Raw genomic sequence first — 26,002 nt, 5'->3', positions numbered from 1 at the left:
ATGTGAGACACATTTGTCCACATACGCATCTGAAAACAAGGGAACGACTGAAAACGTAAGAATCCCAAAATTTTGTTATGAGATATATTGATTTCTATCAGTTTGGAGCCATTTGTAATTAATCTTGCAGCAAATAACTTTCATTATATATTAATTTTATTACTCAGTTACTGATATAAAATGATTTACCTTCCTCACAGTATTTAATTTGTAGAGAAGTAACAGCAACTATTTTGTGATTGTTGGAAATCTCTTTTGGAATTACTGACTGACGAAAGCCACTCTTAAAAGTCTTTAACTTTAATTAATTAACTTTTACAACAGCAACGAAACACATCACACACACATCAGTGGCAGCTACTTACCCATGGTGCAGTTGGTGGTGAAGTGGGGCTCAATGGTGGCCGTATCATCCTGCGGGATCCGCTGATCGTAGCTGGCTGAGATCCGAAAAGGTGATCCTCCGTTTGTCCCCAGCGTCAGGTGGACCACTGCCCAGCTGCCAAGAAGAGAAAGCAGGAGCAGGATCAGTGCGAAGAGCAGACACCATGGCTGACAGAAAAACCTACACCGGCTGCGGTTGAGAGGAGTGAGTGTAGCTTGGGCCTGCTCAGCCTGGACGACGGAGGTGGGACTGTCCAGGGCTGCACTGGAGGCTGACATGGTAGCTGCCTCATTCCCTTCCATTTTGGGAGGGTCCCTTTCTTCCTTTGCATGGTGATGCATGGCCCACCCTTTGAGGCCACCCAGACTCTGCAGGTGTAGAGGAGGTTTTAGAGGTGGCCAGGTGTCAGGTGGCGCCCTTGTTGAAAGATTACAATAAGCGGTGTGAAGCCGGCACACGCTTACGGATTGAAGCCACAAATACAGAAAGTGTGTGGTCAAGAATCGCCAACACACTGAGGCCAAGTTCTAGTGTGTTAGTGAGCTGAAAGTCCTGCACCAAATGCTGTTTTCCCTCAAACGCCCAGCTGGCTTTGTGCAGTTCAACTGTCCCTAATTTTATTAAGCAAATTGTGCTGATTTCTCTTTGGCTCCCAGCTCATCAACAATCTCTCTCTCTCCCTCTCTCTCCCCTCCTCCTGTCTCCTGCCCATCCCTACATACAAATCATGACAACATGTATAGTTAATGTCCTGTGAACAGCTACTTCCCTGATGAGATCGTAAATTCAAGTATGCCACACCTGCACATAGACACACCAGCACAAAGGCTACAGAAAGCTACAAAAGTTCTATATGTTGTATTATTAATACAATAGTAACAGGTGGAAAAACTACACCATGCATAGACCATACATATTTTATTAACTACATCTTTGACATGTTGCATCGACTGCAGTTCATTACAATGCTCATGCTCTCACATAATGGTACATATATTTAGCTGTTATTTAATAGACTTCTGTGAATTATATACTATAGATAACATTTTTAATTAATCTTTTGTGCATCTTAATCTGCATCTAAAAAAAACTCCTGAAATAACAGAAAATACAAGTGAAAACAAAAGCAAATATGTTGTGTTTAGACTGAACTAAATTGTAATAATGTTTTTGTGATTCAAGTTTATGTCACACATAAGCCACACGCTGCCAATCCACCGACAAACACAGGATCGTGACGGCGAAAGTCAGGAGTTAATAACATTACTGAAATAATAAAACTAACACTGAAGCTAAAAAATAAGTAGAGAGGCATCCACCAACCAGGGACCGGAAATGGCGAATTGTTGGAATTCTTGGCCCTGATTTGGTAGCTGGCCGGTCAGTTTCACAAACGTCTGATTATGAGCCGGTCCCTTTCATGCATGCATAACATGCAGAGAGGGGTGCAGGCAGATAATCGCTTATATTTTACACCAAAACAGCTGATCCGAATCTTAAATCACCCTTCATCCAGTTGAACATGGACATTTTGAAGAGGCAAAACAAAGGCAGCCAGGCACAAGCCAGCAGCCTCGGTATGAGCGAAAAGAACAAAACAGTTATAAAGAATTATAAGAGAATGTCCTGCTATCACATGGCTCTGGTGAAGATATAAAAACACCGGAAAATGATGTAAGCAAATCAAAATAAATTTGTTTTGTTATATAAATCTTGCTTTTCTTTGATAAGGTCAGATGTGCCAAGTAAAGGCAGGTGTACAGAAACTCATTTTCAGCTAATTATTTGCACATCTTTGCAGCACTTTATTCGGTCAGAGAAGATGTAACTTACTGCAGTTTGGGAGGAACTGTAAAGTTTAATTATTACTTTTGTTATGAAAACAAAACAAACATTTTCAGACTCCACTGCTCGCCAATGCATTACATGTTAACTACCATGTGGTCGTGTCCTGGTGTTTTATATGGATTGCCAGCCGATAAAACCTTTTTCCCCTCCTGGATCCTCGTTCTTTGTTTTTGTCAAACACTTTTGTCCCTCTAGTTTTTCCACTTCAGCGTACATCCCCTCACATCCATTCCAATAGTTTCAGCAATCTCCTTCCAGGAATTTGATGACATTTGTGACATAACATTGTTATCCTCCCACTGATAAATTCGAAAACTGTGGGGAAACAGTACCCAGAAACGCCAAAGGGGACAGTGCTGAACATAAATCAGGTGTTAGTTGGAGGAACTACTAAAGTAAAAAGTATATCTTTATTGTAAAAATACTAAAGTTTATGCTTTTGACTATTGCATTGAGAGTCCAAGCCTAGTTTCTGTATTGTAGGTGTTTTTAGCCTCCCCAGAGCCAGAGATTGTATTTATTGACCATTTTTAAAAGGTACCCAAAGACATGGATCTGGAAAAATTATATATTTTTTCTTTTTTTTCCCTGGAAGTTTGGCTGTCCATGAAGTCTTTCATTAAATAGAAATCCGAGTCTTGTGATTTCAACTCATTGATATGAGTCTTGAGACATTTTCAGTGACCACACAAAGATTTCCTTCTTAAGACTGCTCGTTTCTAACAACTTTGAAAAATAGTTTGGTAGGTTGTGGTCAAATCTTGAGTGGTTGTGAAGAAAGTAAATGAAATACTATAGAAAATAATGCACACCTCCGGGCTAAAAAAGTAGATTTCCACCATAATAGAAGACCTTGGAGTCAATGGGAATGCATTGGTAGGAAGCCTTGTGTTTCTTTTCACAGATTTATTTCCCCACACCTAGGTAACTTAGATCTATTTCCACACAAGGATTAAGAAAACCAAACACTTTCACTGCTTTATAAAGGTTTTAAGCCTTAGACCATTAGTGATGTTATTTTGAGAGATCTCAGCAGGTCTCTAGCTTTCAATTATGACAAGTGCACTGGGTAAAAGGGAGCTGTCTGTGTTTATTTTGGGGTTTATTTTGTGCTTTGTTTGGGTAGAATCGTGCTAGTAAGAGTACAGCAAATATGAATGCGCACACAAGCCCCCACTACACAAACAGGCTCTGAGCTTTTCTGATTTCCCCAATGTCTGCGCTCGAACTCAGCAGGCTTTGCGTTGCTACTTTCACCAGCTTTCCTTCTTATGTTTTCCCCCCCTTCTTTTTTATGTTGCATTGCCTCTCCTCTGTCCTCCCTCTTTCTGGTGCTTTCACCTCTTTCCATTTACTTTTCGCTAAACCGTCTCCGCACCATCTCTCTGCCCCTCTTTTCACCCAGACACTGCTCACAGTGGAGGGAAGATGGGAAGTGATGTTACAGCATCATAGTACACCATTAGAGAACAGCTCTGCGGTATGGGACCTGCTACCTGTCATTCCCCTTAATAAGAAGGAAATGAAACCCTAGATAAGAGCTGCCACTGTCTCCTTGATAACCTTGAAATGATTTGCCAACTAAGTAATATACACATGATCTTGCTAAATTCACCACCAGCTCAGCTAAATATAGAAATGGTTTGGCTACATGATAACAATAGGTTTGTTATTGTGCAGGGATGTTTAAAATAGATCAATTCAACACTACTCAAGGCAACCTCATGTCCAGTTAGATTCATATATTCAAAGACAAAATTAGTAAAACCTATAATTTAGCATGGACGTATACTGCACCATTTCCAATGTGATCATAAGCAATTTAAGTTTTCAGCTGTTTTGCTAAGTTCTTAGTGTTTTTGGTGTTCTTGGCTAGTTAGCTAGTGGAGGACTTGACCCACTTACTTAGTTTGGCTGGTTGGACAGATTTAGGAAGACTTCTACTGGTTCCGAAGTTAGTTTATTTAAGAATGACGGACCCTATTATGTTCTTCAGTAGTAGCAAAAAGTGTCCTCAATAATGCTCAAAAGAAACACGATGGACCAGAACTCAACAGCTACAGTGATAACAAAGATCTGACTATGAATGATGATATGAATTTTCAGGGTTTTTCAGCCTTTTCACTTTAATAAAAAGGAACAAAACACTCCTAAAACAAAACTGCTTTATCAATATAGAGCACTGTCTCGAGACTGATGAGGAATTAGCTTTAAGATGTGTCTGGAAATTGCAAACTTGATTTCTGTCCAGTAACAGGATAAAATCCTGTGCAAGTCTTAGTGTACTCAATTATTTTCATGTTTTTCATGCTATGTCTGTGCTGGCACTCACGGGACTCATTAACAAACCGGTGGATACGAAAAGAGCTGCCAGAATACATCAGTCAAACATTTACATCTAATTAATAGTATACCATACGAGGCACAGTAGCCCTAAATAAAAATACAAAAAAAGATAATGGATGATAAACACCCCTCATGTGGGAAATAGATATACATGACTAATCTGAGTGCAGATGCTAATAATTCTCATCATGGTCCTCTGTGTCATAAAGGCCTGCTGGTTATTTAAAATCACCTGACCTTTGTGCAGACTGCTGTTTTTTCAAAGACTCTCTCATGATGGGAATGTTTTCTTCACCACAGGAAAACAGAACAAAACAGCTCAGACTGACTAATCTTTGCTGCCAATTGACAATTCTCATTTCATAATGCTTTTCATTTATGCTCCCTTAGTGCTCTGCTCTGGCTAACGTAGCTCTTTTAATTTTCATTTGTTGTGAGTGTGTGCATGTGTGTGTTCGTAGGCTGCTTATGTCCTAACCACATTACGACTTATTTGTTATGGGTTCTGTTTTGCATTATCTGTGACTGTCATCTATCAGGACAAACAATAGACAAAGACGTGAGTTATGTTGTATGTTCTTTCAGTGTGGTAATGCTTCCCTAATGCTGTGAGGTGGACACTGCCAGAGTGAGCATACTGCACAGAGACAAGCTTTATAATTGCCTCATATACAGGACTATTGTCCATGTGTGTGGGTGATCCCGAGTTGGACTGAAGATACGGTCTAGATTAGATTTTGTTTGGTCATATGATTAAATTCAGTTGATAAAAATATAGAAAAATGATTTAAGTAGCAATATCAAGGCCTGGCAAATACTCCATTCCCTCAAATGGCCACTAGAGGCCAGCTCCAAAAGTGACAGGGGTGCCAAGACAGGAAGCTGTAGACCCAAACTGTCTGCTTGGGCCTTATTTCAGCTAACCTCTGACCCTATTAGAGCACATGTGTATACTGTTTTTACATAATTGTCCTTACAGCTTTATCCTAGATAATTAAAACACTTGGTGCAGGTGAAAAAGTTTTAAACTTTGTAACCCATAGAACTTTCTTTAAACCTAAATGTTTCATATAGTTGCTTATAAGACGTAGATGAGGGAGGATTTCGTTTTGTTTTCTTACAAATATAGGACAGACGTCCAAAGCTTACAGCAATTTGGTGATGTTTTCATTAAGTATTTTTACTCCTTTATGATGAAATGCTACATATCTGTTGTCAAAAGTGGAACGAAAGAAACACAGCTAAGCTGCATAAATATGCCAGAGAGGAGAAATTACTGCACTTTTGTCTTTTACATCAGAAATATGCTCATTCAGTAAACTAGTAAACTCAACAATATCTCCTGTTGCTTGAGCGGCTCTCTGTAGAAACCAAACGAGTCATTCTATGGCAGAAAAAATGAAACTATAATATGCCGGTAATAACAAAATGCAGCCTATAGTATTGGCAAAGCCATTTAACTTGGGTCCTCAAGTCTGAGTGCAAAGAATGGAAAAGGTTTTTCAGAGTCCAAGTACCCTGTTGAATGTATCTGCAGTAAAACCAAAGGAAGGGGAACAGAAATGGAAACTGCTTTACATGGTAATGGAATTTTTACCCCCTAAGAGACATAGGCAGTGATTTTGATCATTCTGGCTATTTTAGATCGAAGTGGTATTTTTTTTTCATGGTGGAAAGATGAGATTGATTGAAAATGATGCTCGTACAAAATAGGTAAGCATGGAGGCAACTGGGTTTAAGGACTTCAGAGGTGGGTGGGGGGGGGATCTCTACTTAAGCCACATTGATTTTGACTGTCAAATGGCATAGTGCACAACAAGCTTAAGCCAATATGTCAAGAAAAGATTAGACTGAATGGCCTGACATAGCCGAGCTGAATGAATGCCACTTCTCCACGCTATGCAGGACGCTTTTGAATGGTATCTGTTATGCTGTAATGCCACTAGACTGATAGGGTGGATGAGATAAGTAGGGTTGTTTCATATTAGGGACATGTTTTTAATCTCTCTCTCAAAGATGTCTCCAAGATTTAAAAAAATAAAAAATTTGTTATGTGGGAAAAATAACTCCGTATACACCTCATTCTAGGAAGCCAAACTTTGGTATCAACAAATATATACCTTTTAGACAGTGAATAACAAAATTGCTTGATTTTGGCAGTTTGTGAACACTTTGGAAGAATGGCTTAGACGACAGTAATCACGAGGCTTTCACATAATTTGCAGACTAAAACTTGGGATCGCACTCAAAGCAAGCATTAGCCATTGTACATTCAGATGAGTCACACCTGAATACAGCTATCTTGCATTTACAGTGCAGAGCAAATTATTCAGTGACTGAAAAATGAACAATCTGCCCCAAGCAAATTACAGAGGATGAAAGCAAACCCAAGCAAACAAACAACCCCAGATTAAAAGGGAAAAAAAAGAAACAGGATGCAAGTGAGTCCACCAGGGATTCATGTCAGTGTGGTATTTTCAGATGGCCTAAAAACAGAGACAAAAAAAAAATCCAAAGGCAGACCAAGTGGGTAATCAATGGCCACACCTCTTACTGCAATGTGACTACTTCAGAAAGGTTTGTTTACAGTAATTACAGGATATGTGAATTGCAGAAGTTTTTGAAAACACATGTGCCTTTTCCCAGAAGCTCATGAATACTCAAAGATAGAGCTGATGTGTTGATAACTGCACACTGACTTCTCTTTTGACCTGGCAGTTTCATTTCCATTTTGAAACCTGGATCTATGATGGATTTTCCAATAAGTTATACTCCATGAGCAATAATTAATTGTCCTCTTATCCCTTCTGTTTGGAGTCATGAAAGGTCAGAAGCAGGGAGAGCGGGACCAAGACCAAGGATAAACCACATTAGTGACAAAATATATGAAAATAATTTAGTCACAAACAGCATGAAATGGTGAAGCTGGAGTTGAGGTAAGCTGCAAAGTGGTTTGCTGGTGCTCAGCGGCTGTGGGCAGGCTAATTCGGTTTAAATAGCAAGGTGTAAAAGATATAACTGGTTGGATATGTAGCAGGGTGTTGGTTGAGCTGCTGTGCTCAGCCTGAGTTCATGGCCATGCCTGAATAAAGTATACTCAAGGTATACTCCACCTTGATTACACACAACCTAGCCAATGGGGCAAGAAGTCAAACAGTGAAGTGAAATGTAATTTTTTTTAACTAAAATGTTCTTTTTTATGATGATCATTTTCAAAAAACGCGATAAAGTCTATATTGATACACACGTAAGACAAAATATGATAACTTTCAACTCTAAATTGAAGACTGAGAATGATGAACCTAATCACATTCTTCACTTTCACACACACTTTATTCCCCGTTGTCGCAACTTTACACTCTCGGCTGCAGCTTTTCAGCTGCCAGCCGCGCACATCAACAACAACAGCAACCCAGTCAGGACCGAGTTTAGTCCTTTTATATGCAGGGTAGGTGTGACGAGCCGATGCAGCTCAGGTGTGTCCACCTCCCCCCGCAGTCATGCCGCCGTCCACGCCCCGCTGCAAAGACGCATTAGCGGAGTTGGTGTTTCTATTTGGTGAAGTCGCTATTTTAGGTTCGACTCAAAGGGTCGAATTCAATTGCTACAATTAATGGTGAAACTGTACATGTAATTTTTGCTGACCATAAGTACTTTGATCTGAAATGATTTAATAGAGAACTTTAGAAAGGAACGGTGAAGGGTATGATGTGATTAAAAGATGACTGGGATATTTCTCTATTAGATGTACATGACGGCTATATATCAAAAGAATGGCAGGCCTACAGTCACCCCCATTTTCATTTTCTGAGCTTCCTTCTTCAGCTCTGTAGAGAACACATTTTGCTAATGTCCTGAGCAAGTGTTAAATCAGATCTGATAATGATTACAGTCTTGTAATGAAATGTTATCTTTGGCATCCCCTGTCGAAGATCCCGTCATCAGTAAATTGTTTTAGCACACAGGGTGGACGTTAGCTTGGAAATCATAATCCAAATGAAATGAGTTCAAACCATTGAGCACGCTGCATAAAATACACAAGATTAAAAAAGAAAACACAGTGAACCTCACGTTTTGCTGACCTTATGAACATGTTACTTAACAGTTAAGAGTTAAATGATGATCTAAAAGGCTGAGCATCAGTGAGTTATGATTGAAGCCCAACTGATGTTTAGCTATTTGCTATTTGTCCATTGGTTACTGTTCTTATAATATTAAATCTCCTGGGGTTCCAGCAGACAAAGCAACACAAAAAGAATGACTTTGGTGTTATGAAGAAGAAGGTTGTGGACCCAAAAAAAAGAAAAAAAAAAGCTTATGAAACAGGATTATGTATCTTGTTATTCAATGGTGATAGGCAGGTTTCGTCAGTTAACTGCCCATCTGCACTCTGATATCTCTTGCCAATTTTCGCAGGCTTCAGAATTTATTTGAAAAGTATCTGAGCTTTGCAAAAAAGAGGCACCAGTTCATTTTGTCACCATGACAGAAGAGCCTCAATAACCAGGGGCAGCCTGTCCATCTGGAGGAGCAAGAAACTCTCCCAGTGGCCCAACGGTGTGTGGGATCATACCAATGAAACACACAAAAAAGTCACATTCAGTTTGATTCTCCACTGCAGTGACCAGCTGGCTTTGTACAAGTATGTTTATGTGTGTGACTTGTTCTCTGTTTTTATGTTGCAGCTATAAATTCATCATATTTTTCTCAACACACAGTTCTTTCATTACCTTTACTTTGGCACTTGATTTACATATCAGGCTGCTAAATAAATGGCCTTTATCAGATGTAATCAGCTACTCATAATTGGTCAGTAGGCGCCCTCCTCCACCTAATACTAGGCTCAACAGGCAGATAAAATACAATGCAATCAGTGACAAACATTAAAAAACAACTCCTGTCAGAGCAGGAACTCTGACAAAACCAAACTCTTTCTGCCTGTTTTTCCCAGGTAAATAGCAGTCTTCTAACTCAAATGCCAACGGATCAAAAACTATACAACTGTTGGCTTTTGAGAAAGACTTGAGGCAAATCTTCCTACAATTTAGTGGTAAAATGGTGATTGTAGAGTGAAAATTGTGAATTTACCCATCAGTTGCAGAGAAACTTTTCAGATGAAGATTTCAAGGCTCTTCATCCTAACTTTCAACATTCTGCCTGTTTAAATGAATGTTAAAGTGTTTTGTTGGTCAAGTTGGTCATTTCAGTGGTTGAATGGTGTTTCAACAACAAACAGTGCAGGGAGATTAGGTAAAAAGTTTGTATTTCTTTTGCATAGAAAAACAATCCCATCATTATCATGCAATACCGGCTACTTAAAATGTTAAAATGAACTGCACCATTAAATCATGTGTTAATGAGCCTATTAATAGCAGGAGGAGACCTCCTACGGGCAATCTGTCTGGTAATAACTTATAAACTATCAGCGTCTGATAATCTGTTTCAAATGTTACCAGGTCACACGCTGGTATATTGTTTTTGTTTCATTTTAGGCATTATGGGCCAAAATTAAATGTATTCTTTAAATAAATTATGTATAAATAAATTGCTGCTGTGCGGTGGTTGTTTACGCTGATGTAGTGGACTGCAGTAAGGTAATTGTCTTGAATAATAAGCAGTGAGCAATGGCAAGGATAAAAGTGACACCAAAAAGCAGCAGCAGTCCAGTTGACTCAACATTTTCCACATCTGCTGACGCCATTATTCATAGCTACTTACACAGAGTGCAGCAGTAGCATCTTTATATTTCGCCAGCGTACAAAGAACCAACAATGCAAGTGTTAAGCCAAACCAAACCACAGTGTTGAGTTGATGCACGTGTCATATAATATTCTATTCAGTATATTGTTGAGAGGCACGACATGTCAGAAGCTAGCCCAGCTGCTTTCTGTCTCTGTCTTTTCCCATGTGTTATAATTTAATTTCCTATAGTTTCCTCTCTATCCGTGCAACCATTAGTTACATTGCCTCTCTCCCATTGATTTTTTTTTTGAGCTGGTTTCTTCGTGCGGTTCTATAATCAGATGTGTTATTCCACCTACACCCTCCTGTTCAGAATAACTCAGAGGTTACAACTCAACAGCCACAGTAATGATATTGTGCTGATTGAAATATCACAGCAGTTGTAAAAGTTGGAAATATCAGAGTTGGAGGCTAAAGGAACCGCAGAGACACATTAAAATAGCTTGTAGAGAAAAAATGGAAATCACCTTCTCTTTGCGAATATAATGTAAAGTACTTTTTTGTTCAATTCAAGGAAATGCTCATGGATATTATCATGGCAAACTGATATCAGCCTTGTCATTTATTTTGCTTTTGCTGCCCATTCTCCTCTGTACATGGCTGAACCTCAGCTCATTGGTGGGTTTTTTTCTTGTCAATGTCAAATTAAACTGCATATCCAATTTAATAAGGCTGTTGCTCTACCCTGCATGGCACATAAAGCATGCAAGACCTCAATAAATTACTAATTTCTGTGATGAAAACTTGGCCTCTCAATGTAAACTGCTGCGCTATTACGAAGATGAAAGGCGTGGGGGAGAGATCACATGGCTCCTTGCACTTTTTAATTATGACCAAAATTCAATTACACTGCACCCTCGTCCTTTACAGAGCCACAGGAAATTGCTCCAATCGAGTGACAGCACTTGTGATTAAAACATGTTCACTTTGTAACATAAAAATGCTGTTAAGTTCACAGGAAATGGATGATGGCTTAAGACAAAAGAACAAAGTCACCCTCTCCTAATTGAATAATTTGTCTGTCATCAGAATTGCACGTTACCTTGCATGTTAGAACAATTTTCCCCTCACATGCACGTGCAAAGAACACATCTGCTATCTGCTATTCTCCCTGTTATCAGCACATGGGACAGATGTGCAGAAAGTTTGCCCTGGAAACTGCTCATCCAGATTCTGCTTTGTACTCCTTGGTGGAACATAAACAAGGACATGAGAGGCTTGAAGATTTTTATTCTTCAAACATTTTACTTGCATTTTTTTCACTAAGAAAGTAGCCACTTCACTAGTATCTTGTATTCATTTATAGTAGAAACCTCTGGAGGTTCCAACGAACTACCGATCAACCCAGAAGGACATGAATACAAAGACATGTGCCGCTCTTAGGGCCACGCAGTTCCAAGACGTTATCTAGAAGGACTCACTCAAAGCAAAGACCTGTATGTGACTAAACCGTGACTAAGAATGGGAATTGTGACAGAGTTTGGCGAAAACGCCGCCACATCATATTTTGCTCATTTCTTCCATTTTAGATGACAACTGACAGACTGCTGTTCGTGAAAAGCTACAACCAGTTAGAGCTGCCTGACTTGGCCATCAGCGCCCAGCCAGCGTAAGCTTTTCACGCTCACACAGGGAGGAAAATGATTGAAGAAAGAGGGAAAGAGTGTCCCTGGGCAGTCACAAAATTTTTAGTGAAAGGTTTGCCACCTTTTCTCTATGTAGAAGAACTAGATTTTCAGTAGTTTAATGCATTAGTAGATATTTGATGTATATACGAACCTGAAATTAAATCAGTTTTTAAATTCCATCTATCCATCCAGCCCTTCATTTAGCTCCAACCTTAAGTTGGTAAAGTATAACATGAACAGCTTGAGCAGTGAGCGGGGCAGCCGCATCACCTTGTGTTAACCCGTTTATGAAGAGCAACCATTTCTTTGAACCGTTTGCCATTTTAGACAGTTGATGAACTGTGGGGCACGATGGCCCAATATGAGATCAATAAGGATTATTTTTAACTATGAATGATGCAACTTTACTCCAAGACATTAGCATGAAGTCCACATTTATGGCTACAAACACAAGATCATGTGTGAGATTCCCCCGAGCTGGAAAAACTTGAGATCGTTTGTAAACTGCACAAACCAAAATAATTTATTTCAATGGCCTTTAATGGCCAGTTAACCAACAGTTTACAAGCAATCTGTCAAGGAATTACAGAAAGAATTAAAAAGCAAACAACAAACAAAACAAACTCAGTTTTAATGGTTGTCTGCATAAAGATGCGTACACAGATGGGATCTGTATGGATGCTATTTTAGGGAGGAACGCATTCCAATATCCATATGGCAAACATACTTGTCTTGTTGATTAGGATTTCAAAATAACTGAATAAATTAGGTGAGAATCAAGTCAGAAATAAATGGAACGGACCTTAGGATACTATTGCACCAGATGGCACCTGAAATATATACAGTTCATTATTTTTCTGATAATAACCTCAGTTAAGTATGTTTACCAGCTTTAAAGCTGTACGTTCTTTTGTATACACAAAACATTAATGAATAAACAATGAAAAGGGGCTACAGTACATGATGATGAATGCACTGGATTTCTATTTCATGTTTTCTTCAATGCTCAGGCTCAAATCAGGCTGCCTATATATTGTAAACTAAAAGGGAATATTTAAGTGGTGTTTACTTGTAAACCTTAGGCCCTGGGTTCTATGAAAGGAATGTTTTTTTATGTTTAAATAGGAAGCACAAGGGAGTGAATGCTGGGCTGTGAGCTTGGAAAGCATAAATCAATGTGAATGCGATATGATTTGCTTTTCGTGTGGAATGCTGGCTAAACCAAAAACAAGTAGTAGACGGGACTTCAAGGAACAGTACTTCCTCTATTTTCTTTCCTTTAATGCAACGTGGCCAGAGTTGACTACCAGCACGATTCACAACGAGACGAAATGGTTTAAGCAATTGAAATTTGAAAACTCCTTTAAAAGGCTACATGGAATTAGTTGAACTAAATATGTTTTTCTTTTACTTTACTGTAAAAGTGACAAACAAAAAAATGTTACATTTTTATACAGTTAGTGTGCTTTTACATTTCTTTAAAGATAACGCTTTTGCATAAACAAGCACTCGGTTTTTGTCTAAAAGTAATTTTGGGTATGTTTTATAGGTTAGGATGATCAAACATTGGTAAAGCTATGAGAACGAGGGCGTGCATACATGATATAGATATCATATTTCAATAAACATTTAATCCCGAATGTGTCACGTCGCTATTATTAAACCTTTTTGCACAGATGACTAATGTGCTATTCTAGTCCATGCGACGGTGTCACATTTCTCTTACCTGCAACGTGAAAAGCCTATTTTGTCAAATAAAACATGTCATTCATTAAAATGGAAATTTTTTCCACTCTTAGAAAAGCCATTAAAACACACACACACCCTTCAACGATAGCTGGCACACATTACAAAGTAATTTACAAAACTTTAAGAGAAAGAAAGCAACTACATTTTCTGAGGAGAGACAAAGTGATGCACCACGTATTGGAGCCTCAGTTGCTGCGTGGTTGAGCATTGTTTGTTGTAAATATGACTGTATTCTGCATGAATAATCACATAAGCTGCACTCATGTAGAACAAATCCATGATCAAATTTCTGCTTGCTCCTGTGAGAAAAACTCTATGTTTTATGCACAAATCCCTATTAATGTTACATCTTTCATTTTCAGTCATGAAAATGACTGAACGGTTCTATCAACATCCTTTTATGCATTTCATGAAAAATACAGTTAATTACAGTGAGTAAAGGCTGAGTCCCAGAGCTCAACTAGTTTGCAGTTATTAATAAATAACTGAATTTAGAGCTCAGAATTTGTGCTACACAGATGAGACTCACCGAGCGTGGGCCTATGAAGTGACAGTGCCTGCTTTGCCTGTGACCATTCAAGCTTGGCGTGACTGGGAGTGCCTATTTAATTCGGACAGCGCAGTGCAATTTTTGTGTTCCAAAATATTCGTGCATCACTGCCTACACAGATTACATCTTAGCACAGGGGTTAGGTGTATGTATTTGGGTTTCTCAATATGACTGCGCTCATCACAAACTCCCTGCTCCAAAATCCCATGAATACATATATTGTATGAAATGTTTTCTAAGATGTTTGGAAAAAATTTCAGCCTTTGCATGTGCATTAAAACGTATGAGCACTGTGTGTAGCAAATCATACTAACGTGTTATTCTTCTGCCTTACACAGCATCTCTTTGGATTGATAAGTCCGAGTCTTTCACTTGATTAAATCTTCGCAGCCAATCTGAAGCAAGCAGGACCAGTATGTTTGTTCCAATTACAGCGCCTAATTTGAAGGATGCACTGCATATTACCAAAGCACCAAAACAGTGCCCAATTACGTCCACCTCGTGTGGGTTGCATGATTAAATTTTGTGCATTGAGGAGCTGCTGCTCGATGACGCATATAACAACTTCACGACTCGTCTGTCTTATTAAAAAATATGAAAAGGGGAAACTGAGGTAACTTACAGAAGAGACAGAAATGTGGCCGTGATGTGGCACAGCAGCCAAAACAGTCAACTTTTAGGTGAACGCTGATTATTGTGTTAGAATGCATGTGTGTGTAACTTTGACCTGTACCATTTACGGATGTGGATAATTAGTTGACTAGGCAGTTAATAGCTACTGCGCTCTCTACTGTCTTTGTAGTTGGCAGGTACCAGCATGCTCTCTGTCACTGGAAATTATAAACAAGCAAGATGGAAAGCAACACAGGCAACATCCCACTGAATCAGCGTGGTTCTGCTGTATTTTGATCTGGAAAACAGACAGTTGTCCATCTATCGTGGCTGGAGCCTACCCGAGCTGACGATAAACAAAATATGTATGTAGAACAAAACTGCACATAACTGAAGCACTGCATAAGCAACATGAGCGACTGGAAAGTGAGGCAAATCAACATGTGAAAAAAGACAAACAAAGAGCAAAACAAAAAGTTCTCGACAAGATGAAAACCAGGATCTCCTGGCTAACAAAGTAATAATTAATACCACTGCCATGACAGAATTTTGTTAGTCTCCAAACGGGGACCATTATTGTGTGGTAGCTGATACTGCTGGAGCTGGCACATTGGGACAATGGTGTCACAGGATGTGTGAGATGCTGGCGGCTTCTGAGAAAACCTCATTCAATTACAGCCACACCACAAAAACTGCCTCAGAATAACCCAAGGAAGACAGCAAAGAGCTGCAGGCACTGACTCTGGTGTCCAAACACACTACTTCATAATCGAATTAAGCATCCATGGGATGTGCAGGAACATGGCTGATCCAGGGAGGGACCTACACATTATTAGGTCGCTGATTTATATGACACAGACACTGGTGTGGTGTAGAGGCACTGCTGTTTGAGAATACTGTCTAATAGCTCAAACTAAAGCTCTGTCCTAGCTGCTCCCTGGAGTGTGCAATAAAGATCAGCAGAGTGGTCATAGAGTGATATGTCCAATCTTGCCTCATGGAAACATGGATATAGAATCACACAGTATGTGAAGGCCCTAAATATTTTAAAAATAGATTGATTTTTCTTTTCAATGTTAAAAAAAAAACCCTTTAAAAGTTAAAAAATAATAATATTAGAGCTGCTTTTTGGTAAAGAAGAAATATCATCAATTTTCAAAGAAAAAAAAGCAATAAAGGAAGACGAGTTAATCTAATGAGCTCGGAAAGAAAAGCATCTGGTTACAGTCGGGCTGCATTTGGCATCGGTGTCTGTTCTTTAAGTTTCCTTAAAGATGTTTCACCTCTCATCTGAGAAGCTTCTTCAGACCAATTGGTGGAGAGTTCCAGATTTTAATCCCTATTGCAGTGTTCGCAAGAGGGTCGTGGACACCTATTGATCCTCTACCTAATCACACAAGCCAAGGTGTGAAAACAGGTTGTGGGTTCACCCGTAACCTGTGATATACTGAGGTCAAATGGCCCAGGGTGTGAGTGGGCATTAAGACATCTGGGAAGGGATCTCAAAACTGGATTATAGATGGCAGACAGTTGGTGTCATAAGCCACCGCCTCTGTTCAAAGATGGTCATTCACAGTGGACATAGATGGCTTCTTTCACTCCTCTTTCAAACTATCTGTCTTCTTTATCCAAAATATGAACACTGGCGTCCTCGAAAGAGTGACCTTGTTCATTTAGATGCAGATAGACACCCGAGTCTTGTCCCGTAGAGGTGGCTTTTCTATGTTAATAATAATAATAATAATAATAATTATAGTTCTACAACTGTTTACAACTTGTATAGTTTCATACTTCATATTTCTGTATAGTGTTTCATATTTATATCCTGTTCATAGCCTGTACATACTTATTACGTTATAGCATATTCATAACATACCTTCATACAGTGTACACTGTAACATACCCATAACAGACCCATATTTTTGTACCCTCATACCTATAATAGACCCATTTGTGTAATATATCTATATATCTATACTATTGCTAATATATATTTTGTAATATATCTATAATATTGCTAAAGCACTTTCTGAATGGATGCAAACTGCATTTCGTTGCCTTGTACTTTTGACATGTGCAATGAAAATAAAGTTGAATTCTATTCTATTCTATGTTGTTCCATGCTTTTACGAAGTGGCTGTTTGGTCTCTCCGATGTATAGGTCTGAGCACTCCTCGCTGCACTGTACAGCATATACTACCTTGTTAAGTATGTGTTTGGGAGTTTTTTTCTTTTGGATGAGCAAGTTTGTGTCTGAGTGCGTTGCTGATTCTGAAAAACACTGGGATGTTGTGCTTGGAGAAGACTCTCCTGAGTTTCTCTGATAAACCTGCTACATAAGGGATAACAATATTGTTCTGTTTGCCCTTCTGATCCTTCCTAGTTGGTGTCTGACCTTCTTTTCTGTGCATCTTTGCTGATTTGTTGAAAGCCCAGTTAGGATAACCACGTGTTTTAAGAGCTTTTTTTTTACATGTGTGTGTTTCCTCTTTTTCCTTTCTTAGACTCTCCACCAATTCCTCTTAGAACTGAAGAAGCTGCTCGGATGATAGGGGAAATGTTTTCAAGAAACTTAAAGAAGTCCAGACACTTTTCTCTCCGAGCTCCTTAGATTACGATGACCTAGATGACTGAGAACCTTCACAGACATGAAGACGGGTGAACTAAACTGTCTGTATCCTAAATGACACTTAAAGCGCTGCTCACTGTACCAATCATCCTAATGTTCCTAACTTTGAATAACCAATAAAGGGACTTTGAACTACTACATAAAAATGCTCATCACATTTTTTCTTATTAAAGAATATAAACTAAAATTACAGATTGACATTTGTTTAGTCCTATTACAGTTATTGCCTTAAAATTGGGCCAAGTTGCTGTTTTCCTCCCTAATCTAACTTTGGGTTGTGGTAAGAAATGTGTGATCAGCTGGCATTAAGCAACGTCACCAGTAACAATGTCAACATTTTGGTGGCCATAATAGCAAAACTCTATATCCCAAGGTTTTTAAAGAATGATGTAAGTGTTATTATTGTAGCTTCATATTTTGTGTGGGTGTAGAAAGAGCTAAAAGTAAACATATTTGAAATTAACTTTATCATATGTTTTTTTACAGATAACCAAACAAAATAATTAGATATACACACACAGTGTACAAATAAATATTCTGTGTATCTTTATCTCTCAAATTAAAATTGTTGGCGCATATCACTGCACACAAAGAACGTGCTGAGGGGGTTTCTAAAACATACATTCATTTAAAAACAGACTTATCTCTTGTTGGCATTGTGTTTTTTGTGTTATGTATTTACATTCATGAACTAAACCTCTGTGCAGAGGTGGGACCAAGTCATTGTTTTGCAAGTCTCAAGTAAGTCTCAAGTCTTTATCCTCAAGTCTCAAGTCAAGTCTCAAGTAATGTCAGGCAAGTCAGAGTCGAGTCTCAAGTCACTGGTGTAAAAGTCCGAGTCAAGTCACAAGTCTGAAACTTTGAATTTCAAGTCCTTTCGAGTCTTTAAAAAAAAACAAACGAAAAAATAATGTTGCAGTTATGCTAAATGTAAATGTTAGACCATGTAATTTTAAAATCTGTGTTTTTCTCAACACATGACAAAATAGTGAACTTAGAAAATATACACAAATTGTGAAATTGCACCTCTTTAAAATGCAGCTCAATTAAACCTAGCTCCAAGAATAATTTTCACCGACAGTTCTGAGATAAGCTGCATGTTATTCTTGGATGCGGTTGTAGGACCGGCTTTAAAATCGCATGACAAAAATATCATACACATTAAAAAAAAACTGTATCACCAACGTAGCCTGGAAAACATTTGCTAGTTAGATGAAGTCAGCTATCTCATCGTAGCATATTTATATGCATATTTATAATTATACGGTTCTTGGAGTGAGTGCATACACTCATGAAGTTTAGTAACTTCAGGTCACTGCAACAAGCCCAGGTACAGTTTACCGACGGATGGGTGCAGGACCTTGAAATGCACCGTGTAGAAAGTAAAGACCATCGTACGTATCATAAGTTTACCAGTCTCACAAATTGTCGTCATAAATACACATTCCTTAACCGTTTATTAATAGGACCTTTGAGCTCAACGGTAATTAATTAGTAGTGGAAATAATTTCTGGTAGCATCACAGAAATGTAGCAGTGACAATAATATTGTATGCTGTAATCGTACTGGGCAATTAGTGATACAAAAAAACCTGTTTTATCCTGTGAATAAAAGTATGTTTTTGTCAATGTACCATAATAACAGAAGCGAAACGCAATATTGTGTCAGGACAATTCACTATTTATGCACAATAAATAAAGGAGCATAGCGCGACAATTTCTGTTCAGCGCCAGACTTGCTTGTAACCTATATCACCAATTATGTTATGAAAATGACGTATTAACTACTAAAAAACACTGACCTTCGTGTAAATGCTTGGAGCAGACTAACCTGTGAGCTGGAGTGTTCTGGGACGTTATATTTGATCTTTGAATGGCTGCAATCCAGGCCATCCGTCGCGTCTTTGTTACTTCGGAAACATGGCTCGAACAATTTCTCTTCAACGACATAATCCGATAACAACCGATCTCTTTACCCGTCGGCTTCCCGTGGCTGTCATGCGACCGGCTATTGCAGTTAATAATACAACGGCTTCTTGACATTTTTGTGTTTCTTTTTATCGCTGTATAACTGATTTCAATTGAAAGTCTGTGTGCGCTAGTACCTCTTGCCACGAGTTCCCAGAATCCTTTGCGGTTCTACCCGTGAATGACGTCACATTTTCAATCTCTATATAATATGCATGTTAAATTTTATATTTGGGGTAAACTATCAAGTCTTTTCAAGTAAACCGGTTCAAGTCCAATTCAAGTCCCAAGTCATTGGTGTAAAAGTCCAAGTCAAGTCACAAGTCTTAGAACATTTTTTCAAGTCAAGTCTAAAGTCATAAAATTAATGACTCGAGTCTGACTCGAGTCCAAGTCATGTGACTCGAGTCCACACCTCTGCCTCTGTGCACATCTATGTAGATTTGTTCAAACTAAACTGGCAGCTTCTTCTCACTTCAGAATCTGCCTATTACATGAAAAAAAAAGTTTAAAGCCTGAAAGACTTTAAACAAAAATGATGACATGCTCAGTGAAATGGTTTATGTATCGTTTGCTCTGCCAACAGTTCTGGGGAGCTTTGTGCAAAATGGCTTGCAATGTGGAATGAATTGTGTGGTTTGGGATTTGGGTTTTTATTACCTTGCATCATAAAGTTCTCCGTGGTTAAAAAATTTTAGAGTAGAATTTTTATATTTTGGTAGGAGTTGTGTGCTAAGGAAGGCTTCACCAATGGTACACACTGGGGCTGATTACTGTCTACGCAAGGCAGTCAGCTTACATGAAAGGATCTGGTAAATGTTTACTTAACATTTCAAAGTCAGATTCCTAATTATCGGGCAGAATGTAGCAGCTGCTTTTTAAGGCGTAATATGAGAAGCACCCGACAGAAATGTTTCAACACCTCTATTTTGGGCAGGCAGAGTAACGGCACTAAAGGTAGCTGAGACCTACTCTGCATTTTTAAAGAATTAATTTTGCAAGTTAAGTTAACTGATTTAAATTAGGTGTTGAGCCATTATTGAATAAGCTAAAATGAATGGATGGATGGATGAAGGTAATGAAACTAGGGCAAACATTATTTGATTCCCAAACCAATGTAATATGTAAGAATTCTATGACATAAACATGAAAACTGTTAATCATTACTCTGCAATATGGTAAAATTCATTAATCAGAGAAAAGGAAGTCCAGTTGCATATTTGCAGAGAATGATTTGGCTCATTTCTGTTAACATATGCTGGATGATTTTTTCATGACTAACATAGACACTGTAAATAAAAGAATCAGAATCAGAATCAGAATGGGTTTATTGCCAGATGTTGAGGTTTACAACATTAGGAAATTGCTGCGGTGCTTCAGTGCAGACAATAAGAATTAAAGTGCTATGTAGAAAGAAAGATATGTGCATGAGATATACATGAGATATATACATGAGAATAAGAATTATGAGTGCTACGTAGAAAGATGAAGATAAAACCATGAATGCCAAACTCTGCCGTGTTCCTTCAAATCATTTAGCGTGTTTGCACTACATATCACTCAAAACGAATGAAACTGCTGTCATTCAAATGCAACTAGAAAAAATTGCATTTCCTGCGAAAATGCTGTGTGGATGCCTTACGCTGAAGATTTCTGCTGAAAAAAGCAGAAAAAGTTGAAAAAACAAAAAACATTGCCCTGAGCGAGATTCGAACCTGGCCTTTCTGATCTATAGGCGGCGTCTCACCTTACTGGACCAAACTGATTCTTACAAAGAAGAGGTGGAGAGACTGACAATTCTGGTGAAATTAGCAGAAGCTGCTTAGTATTGTGCTAATAAGAGGTGAAAAGGCTAAACATTTAGCAGAAAAGAGGTGAATCAGAAGAAGTTCTGCTGAAAAGAGGTAAAGAAGCAAAAAGATGAGTTGAAAAGAGGTGTAGAAGTGCTTGCTGAAGATGGCTGTATGTGTAATGACACACTGGAGAGTGTCAAGAAAGCAGAGCGCATGCAAGCAGGGAACATGTGTAGCAACTGTCACAGGTAGGATTCGAAACTCTGCCCCCGGGTCTCACGGCAGCTGCCCTACCCTCTGAGCCAAATGAGTTCTGGTCTCAAGCAAATATATGATGAGAGAGAAAATGTGCACTGTGGAGCAGAAGCTCAAATTAGCAGAAAAGAGGTGAAGAGGAAGAACTTTGTTGTGAAATGAGGTAAAGAAACTGAAATTTGTGCTTAAAACAAGTGAAAAAGCTGAACTCTGAAATCCTGCTAAAACAGTAGTAGAGGCTGATATTTTTCAGCTACTCACTGAGCCAAACTGGTTCTCACGTAACTGAAAAAAGGTGGAAAAGCTTAAAATTCTAATGAAAACAGCAGAAGAGGCTAAGTGCACTGTGGAGCAGGAGCTCTAATTAGCAGAAAAGAGGTGAAGAGGAATAATTTCTGCTGAAAAGAGGTAAAGAAGCAAAAAGCCGAGTTGAAAAGAAGTGTAGAAGCAGAAGTGCTTGCTGAAGATGGCTGTATGTGTAATGACACACTGGAGAGTGTCAAGAAAGCAGAGCGCATGCAAGCAGTGAACATGTGTAGCAGCTGTCACAGGTAGGATTCGAACCTCTGCCACCGGGTCTCACGACAGATGCCCTACCCTCTGAGCCAAATGAGTTCTGGTCACAAGCAAAGATATGATGAGAGGGAAAATGTGCACTGTGGAGCAGCAGCTCAAATTAGCAGAAAAGAGGTGAAGAGGAAGAACTTTGTTGTGAAATGAGGTAAAGAAACTGAAATTTGTGCTTAAAACAAGTGAAAAAGCTGAACTCTGAAATCCTGCTAAAACAGCAGAAGAGGCTGATATTTTTCAGCTACTCATTGAGCCAAACTGGTTCTCACGTAACTGAAAAAAGGTGGAAAAGCTTAAAATTCTAATGAAAACAGCAGAAGAGGCTGAGTGCACTGTGGAACAGAAGCTCAAATTAGCAGAAAAGAGGTGAAAACAGCAGAAGAGGGTGAGATTTGTGCTGATAAGAGGTGAAACTGCGGAACCAATCAGAGGTACTGCTTCTGTCTGCTTCATCAGGCTGTGTACTTGTATGTATTTCTGCCATAGACTGTTAACCAGAATCTGAGGTCCATATTAGAAAAGCTGCTAAAATCATTAAACTTTGCAGAATTGTAATAAATTATCAATATGAATTACCGGTCTGTGATAGTGTATAAATTTGTAGTTAAAAAAAAAACATGTGGGCCAAGGTGGAATCGAACCCACGACCTCTGGTCTGAAGAGCGGTGTCATTACCAATCGCGCCACCTCTAAGGGGGCGGGCGCTTTGAAAAAAAGGGTGATGAGGAGTCAGAATTAGATCGCGGTGAGACGCGAAAAACGCCGTTTTTTGGAGTTACAAAACGTCGTGTAACTCAAAAACTAGGTGGGATAGAAGCATAATTCTTGCACTGGGTGAATCAGCGGACTTTGGTGTACTTTGACTGCGATTTACATAGCTCTTTGTATCTCCGTCGCGGAGATATGACGAGAGAAGAAACGGCTTCATTTTCGGAATTTGAAAAATGAGAGGAGGACAGATTTCCACCCCTCAAACAAGTCTAACTCATCTCAGAACGGTAATAGGTGAGAAAATAATTCTTGAATTGTGAGTGTCAGGAGTGTCTGAAGATATACAGGGACAAGCCTCATGTCTTAACTTTGCTTCGTTAAGGAGATATGACGATTTGAAAATGCCTTCAGTTTCAGTATTTCAGCTCTGAGTTTCACAACCTCCCCATAGACTTTGAATGGGGAGTTTTTAGACCATGTGTCACTTCGAGGCAAATTGTGAAAAAAACGTAACTCTCACAATAATTATAGTGACACTGTCTTAAAGCCAGCAAAAATACCTACGTTTTGATGTATAATTTGTGGAAGTTGAGTGGAAATTGAGCGAGTAGCAAGGAGTTGTTCAGACATGAAGAGAAAATTCAGAACGGACGAGTGTGCAGTGGGAGTTAATTGCATAGCAACCATAGCAACACATGTATTTTCTGAAAAATCACAAAGTTGTAACTGAAAACTTAAAGAGTCATTACATGAAAACGGTAACAGATATGAAAAAGCTGAATCACACAGGAATAGCCCAATCATCTGAGAACGTTTTAAAGTTTGAATGGAGTTTCTAGGTGAAAGTATGAGGAAGTAGTTAAGTTTCAAAGACAAGCAAGTTTTAGCAGAATTGTAGAAGTTTCCCATTCATTTCAATGGGACAAATTAAAGGAAAAAAGTGTAATATTTTAAAAAGTATAATAGTAATAAGTACCAAAAGATATAGCAGTCGAAAGCAGAAATAGCAGAACAGTTTAGAGTTTGAATGGTAAAAATCGGCTGAAAACTGAGGGAGTAGTTAAGCGGCAAAGAAACGGAGCAACTAGAATAATAAAGGATAAAGAATAAAGAGAAACAGGATCTCAATAGTGTGGATGCCTACGGCATCCACCCAATGAAACTGGGCCAGGGTGACTGACATGTAGCACAGTGGAAAAGAAAACCTTGTTGTGAATAGGCAGTCGGAATCCTTTCCCATGAAAACTTTATGTAACTAGGAGGGAAGATGAACACGGTTTTGCCATATCCTTTGTCATTACAAACAACTGCTTGACAGTTTGTCTCCCTAATTTGCCTGGTGTGTTTGTAAGATTGCAGAGAGGTTTAACCCCTGCATCTCAGGAAGGCCACAGTATAGACCTTGTTATTTTTTCTCATCATCAAAGTGTGAGAAGCGTGTGTACACACTCATATGCAGGTCTATGATTCGTGATAAGAAATGTCAACCTTTGCAGTCCTTAAAAGCTTGAAAGAAATTACTTAAAGGGTGTAAAAGAAAAAGACAGTGATGATTTATCTGTGAAATAACTTCCCCCCCCCCACACAGTTTAGACAGACTTGTTTAGATTTTACCATTTAAAGAGGGTATGTTGGCTACAGTTAAGAATTTTAAAGAAAACACATTTCTTTACTAGCAATTTAGAACCGTCTCTGCCATCTTCTGTGAGCATCTTTGAACCACAATTAATTGTTGTGGCCCAGATAGGAATTAAAAATTTGCCAGTTCTTAACCCTTTAAGACCTACCATAGAACCAAGTCTGCCAGAGCTTACTTTATATTTTTACATGCTGTAGTGCCATTTTTGGGAGCATTTCAAGTTGCTATACATCAATACAACTGTTATAGCCCATATTATAATAATATGTATGCATTAAGTCCATAGTAACTACATTAATTGCAAAAAAGTGCAATAAACTACCAAAAAATTGAAAATTGTTTTTGGTTTTTTTTACATATATTTCTACTTGGGGAAATTTAGGAGGCTTATCCCCCAAACTTTAAATACAAAAAAGTTGCAAAAATAGTTTACAACAACAGGAAATTTATTTTGAGTGTCTTCATAGTTTTATTTTTGAGATACAGCAATTTTTATATACTGCAGGAAAAACGAAAAACAATCCTATGATGCAAATTTGCAAAGAAAACAGCAGGTGCATCAAAATAAACTATTTCCAGCAGTGCAATTCAAGTTCTAAGCATCCCAACAACTATTCAGAAAAGCATAAAGTCAAACATGACTTATAAAAACACCAGTATAGGCTCTTAAGGCCTACAAGTAAAAAACTACATTTTCCGCGAAAATGACGTCACTTCCGGTTTAGGGCAGGAAATGGCGGACATGCGATCGTTCGCACTGACGTCTGTTTCAATGTGGGAAGTGTTACGAACAGCTGATCAGATCGACAAAGCGTGTTTCTGGAATATTATGTTTTTGTTCCTGCAAGGGCTTTTTATGCAATTTTTGCAAAGCTCTATGTGGAAGGAAACCGTGACTTAGGACAAGCTGAGGGCATAAGATGTAAGTACAACTCCTCCGGTTTCATATGCAAAAAAAATTATTGCGCTAGCTTACGCGGTTGCAGTGCTACCGGAATTTAAAAATAGTTAAGCAAAAAAGAGCGTGCCCGCTCCGACCGGCTTCAAAGGGTTAAAACTGAAACCCTATGGTAGCATTAAAACATATGTGTAATGTGCCTATAAATGTTTTTGATTTATATGTCTAAAAACAACGTAGGTTCATGACCCGGCCTCGATAATGTGGTTTCTATATACAAATGCACAGAAAAAGAAGCAGCGCTTTTTATTTGCAGTAAATGTTTTAGTTATTCAGCATATAGATGTTACAAATCCTGGCACCCTAGGTAGTTCCAAGGCTATCCCACTATTATACACCTCTCTGCATTGAATCATTACTTATTAATAATCTCTGGCTCTGCTCCACAGTATGTCCTTTGTCCTGTCTGACTCCCCTCATCCCCAACCGGTCGCGGCAGATTGCTACCTCTCACTGACCCTGGTTTTGCTGGCGGTTTCTTCCTGTTAAAAGGGAGTTTTTCCTCCCCACTTTTGCCAAAGTGCTTGCTCGTAGGGGGTCATATGATTGTTGAATTTTTCTCTGTATGTAGTATTGTAGGGTCTACCTTACAATATATAGCGCCTTGACCATGACCGTTG

The 26,002-nt window shown here is 38.7% G+C and overlaps 1 protein-coding gene across 5 annotated transcripts in view; it reads right to left on the bottom strand.

The window, feature by feature from the left end:
- The window catches only part of alk (ALK receptor tyrosine kinase), a 417,876-nt gene that overhangs the window by 94,042 nt on the left and 297,832 nt on the right, over positions 1–26,002 (bottom strand). For all 5 annotated transcript variants that reach the window (XM_082517110.1, XM_082517112.1, XM_082517111.1 and 2 more), the window contains one exon: positions 366–499. In XM_082517110.1, the coding sequence (XP_082373236.1) occupies positions 366–499 (134 nt within the window). The remainder of the gene's footprint in view (positions 1–365; positions 500–26,002) is intronic.

The sequence above is a fragment of the Aulonocara stuartgranti genome, assembly GCF_965226115.1.
Source record: "Aulonocara stuartgranti genome assembly, chromosome: 19".
NCBI classification, from domain to species: domain Eukaryota; kingdom Metazoa; phylum Chordata; class Actinopteri; order Cichliformes; family Cichlidae; genus Aulonocara; species Aulonocara stuartgranti.
Note: the sequence above shows the minus strand (reverse complement) of the source record. Positions and strands in the feature narration are given on the sequence as shown.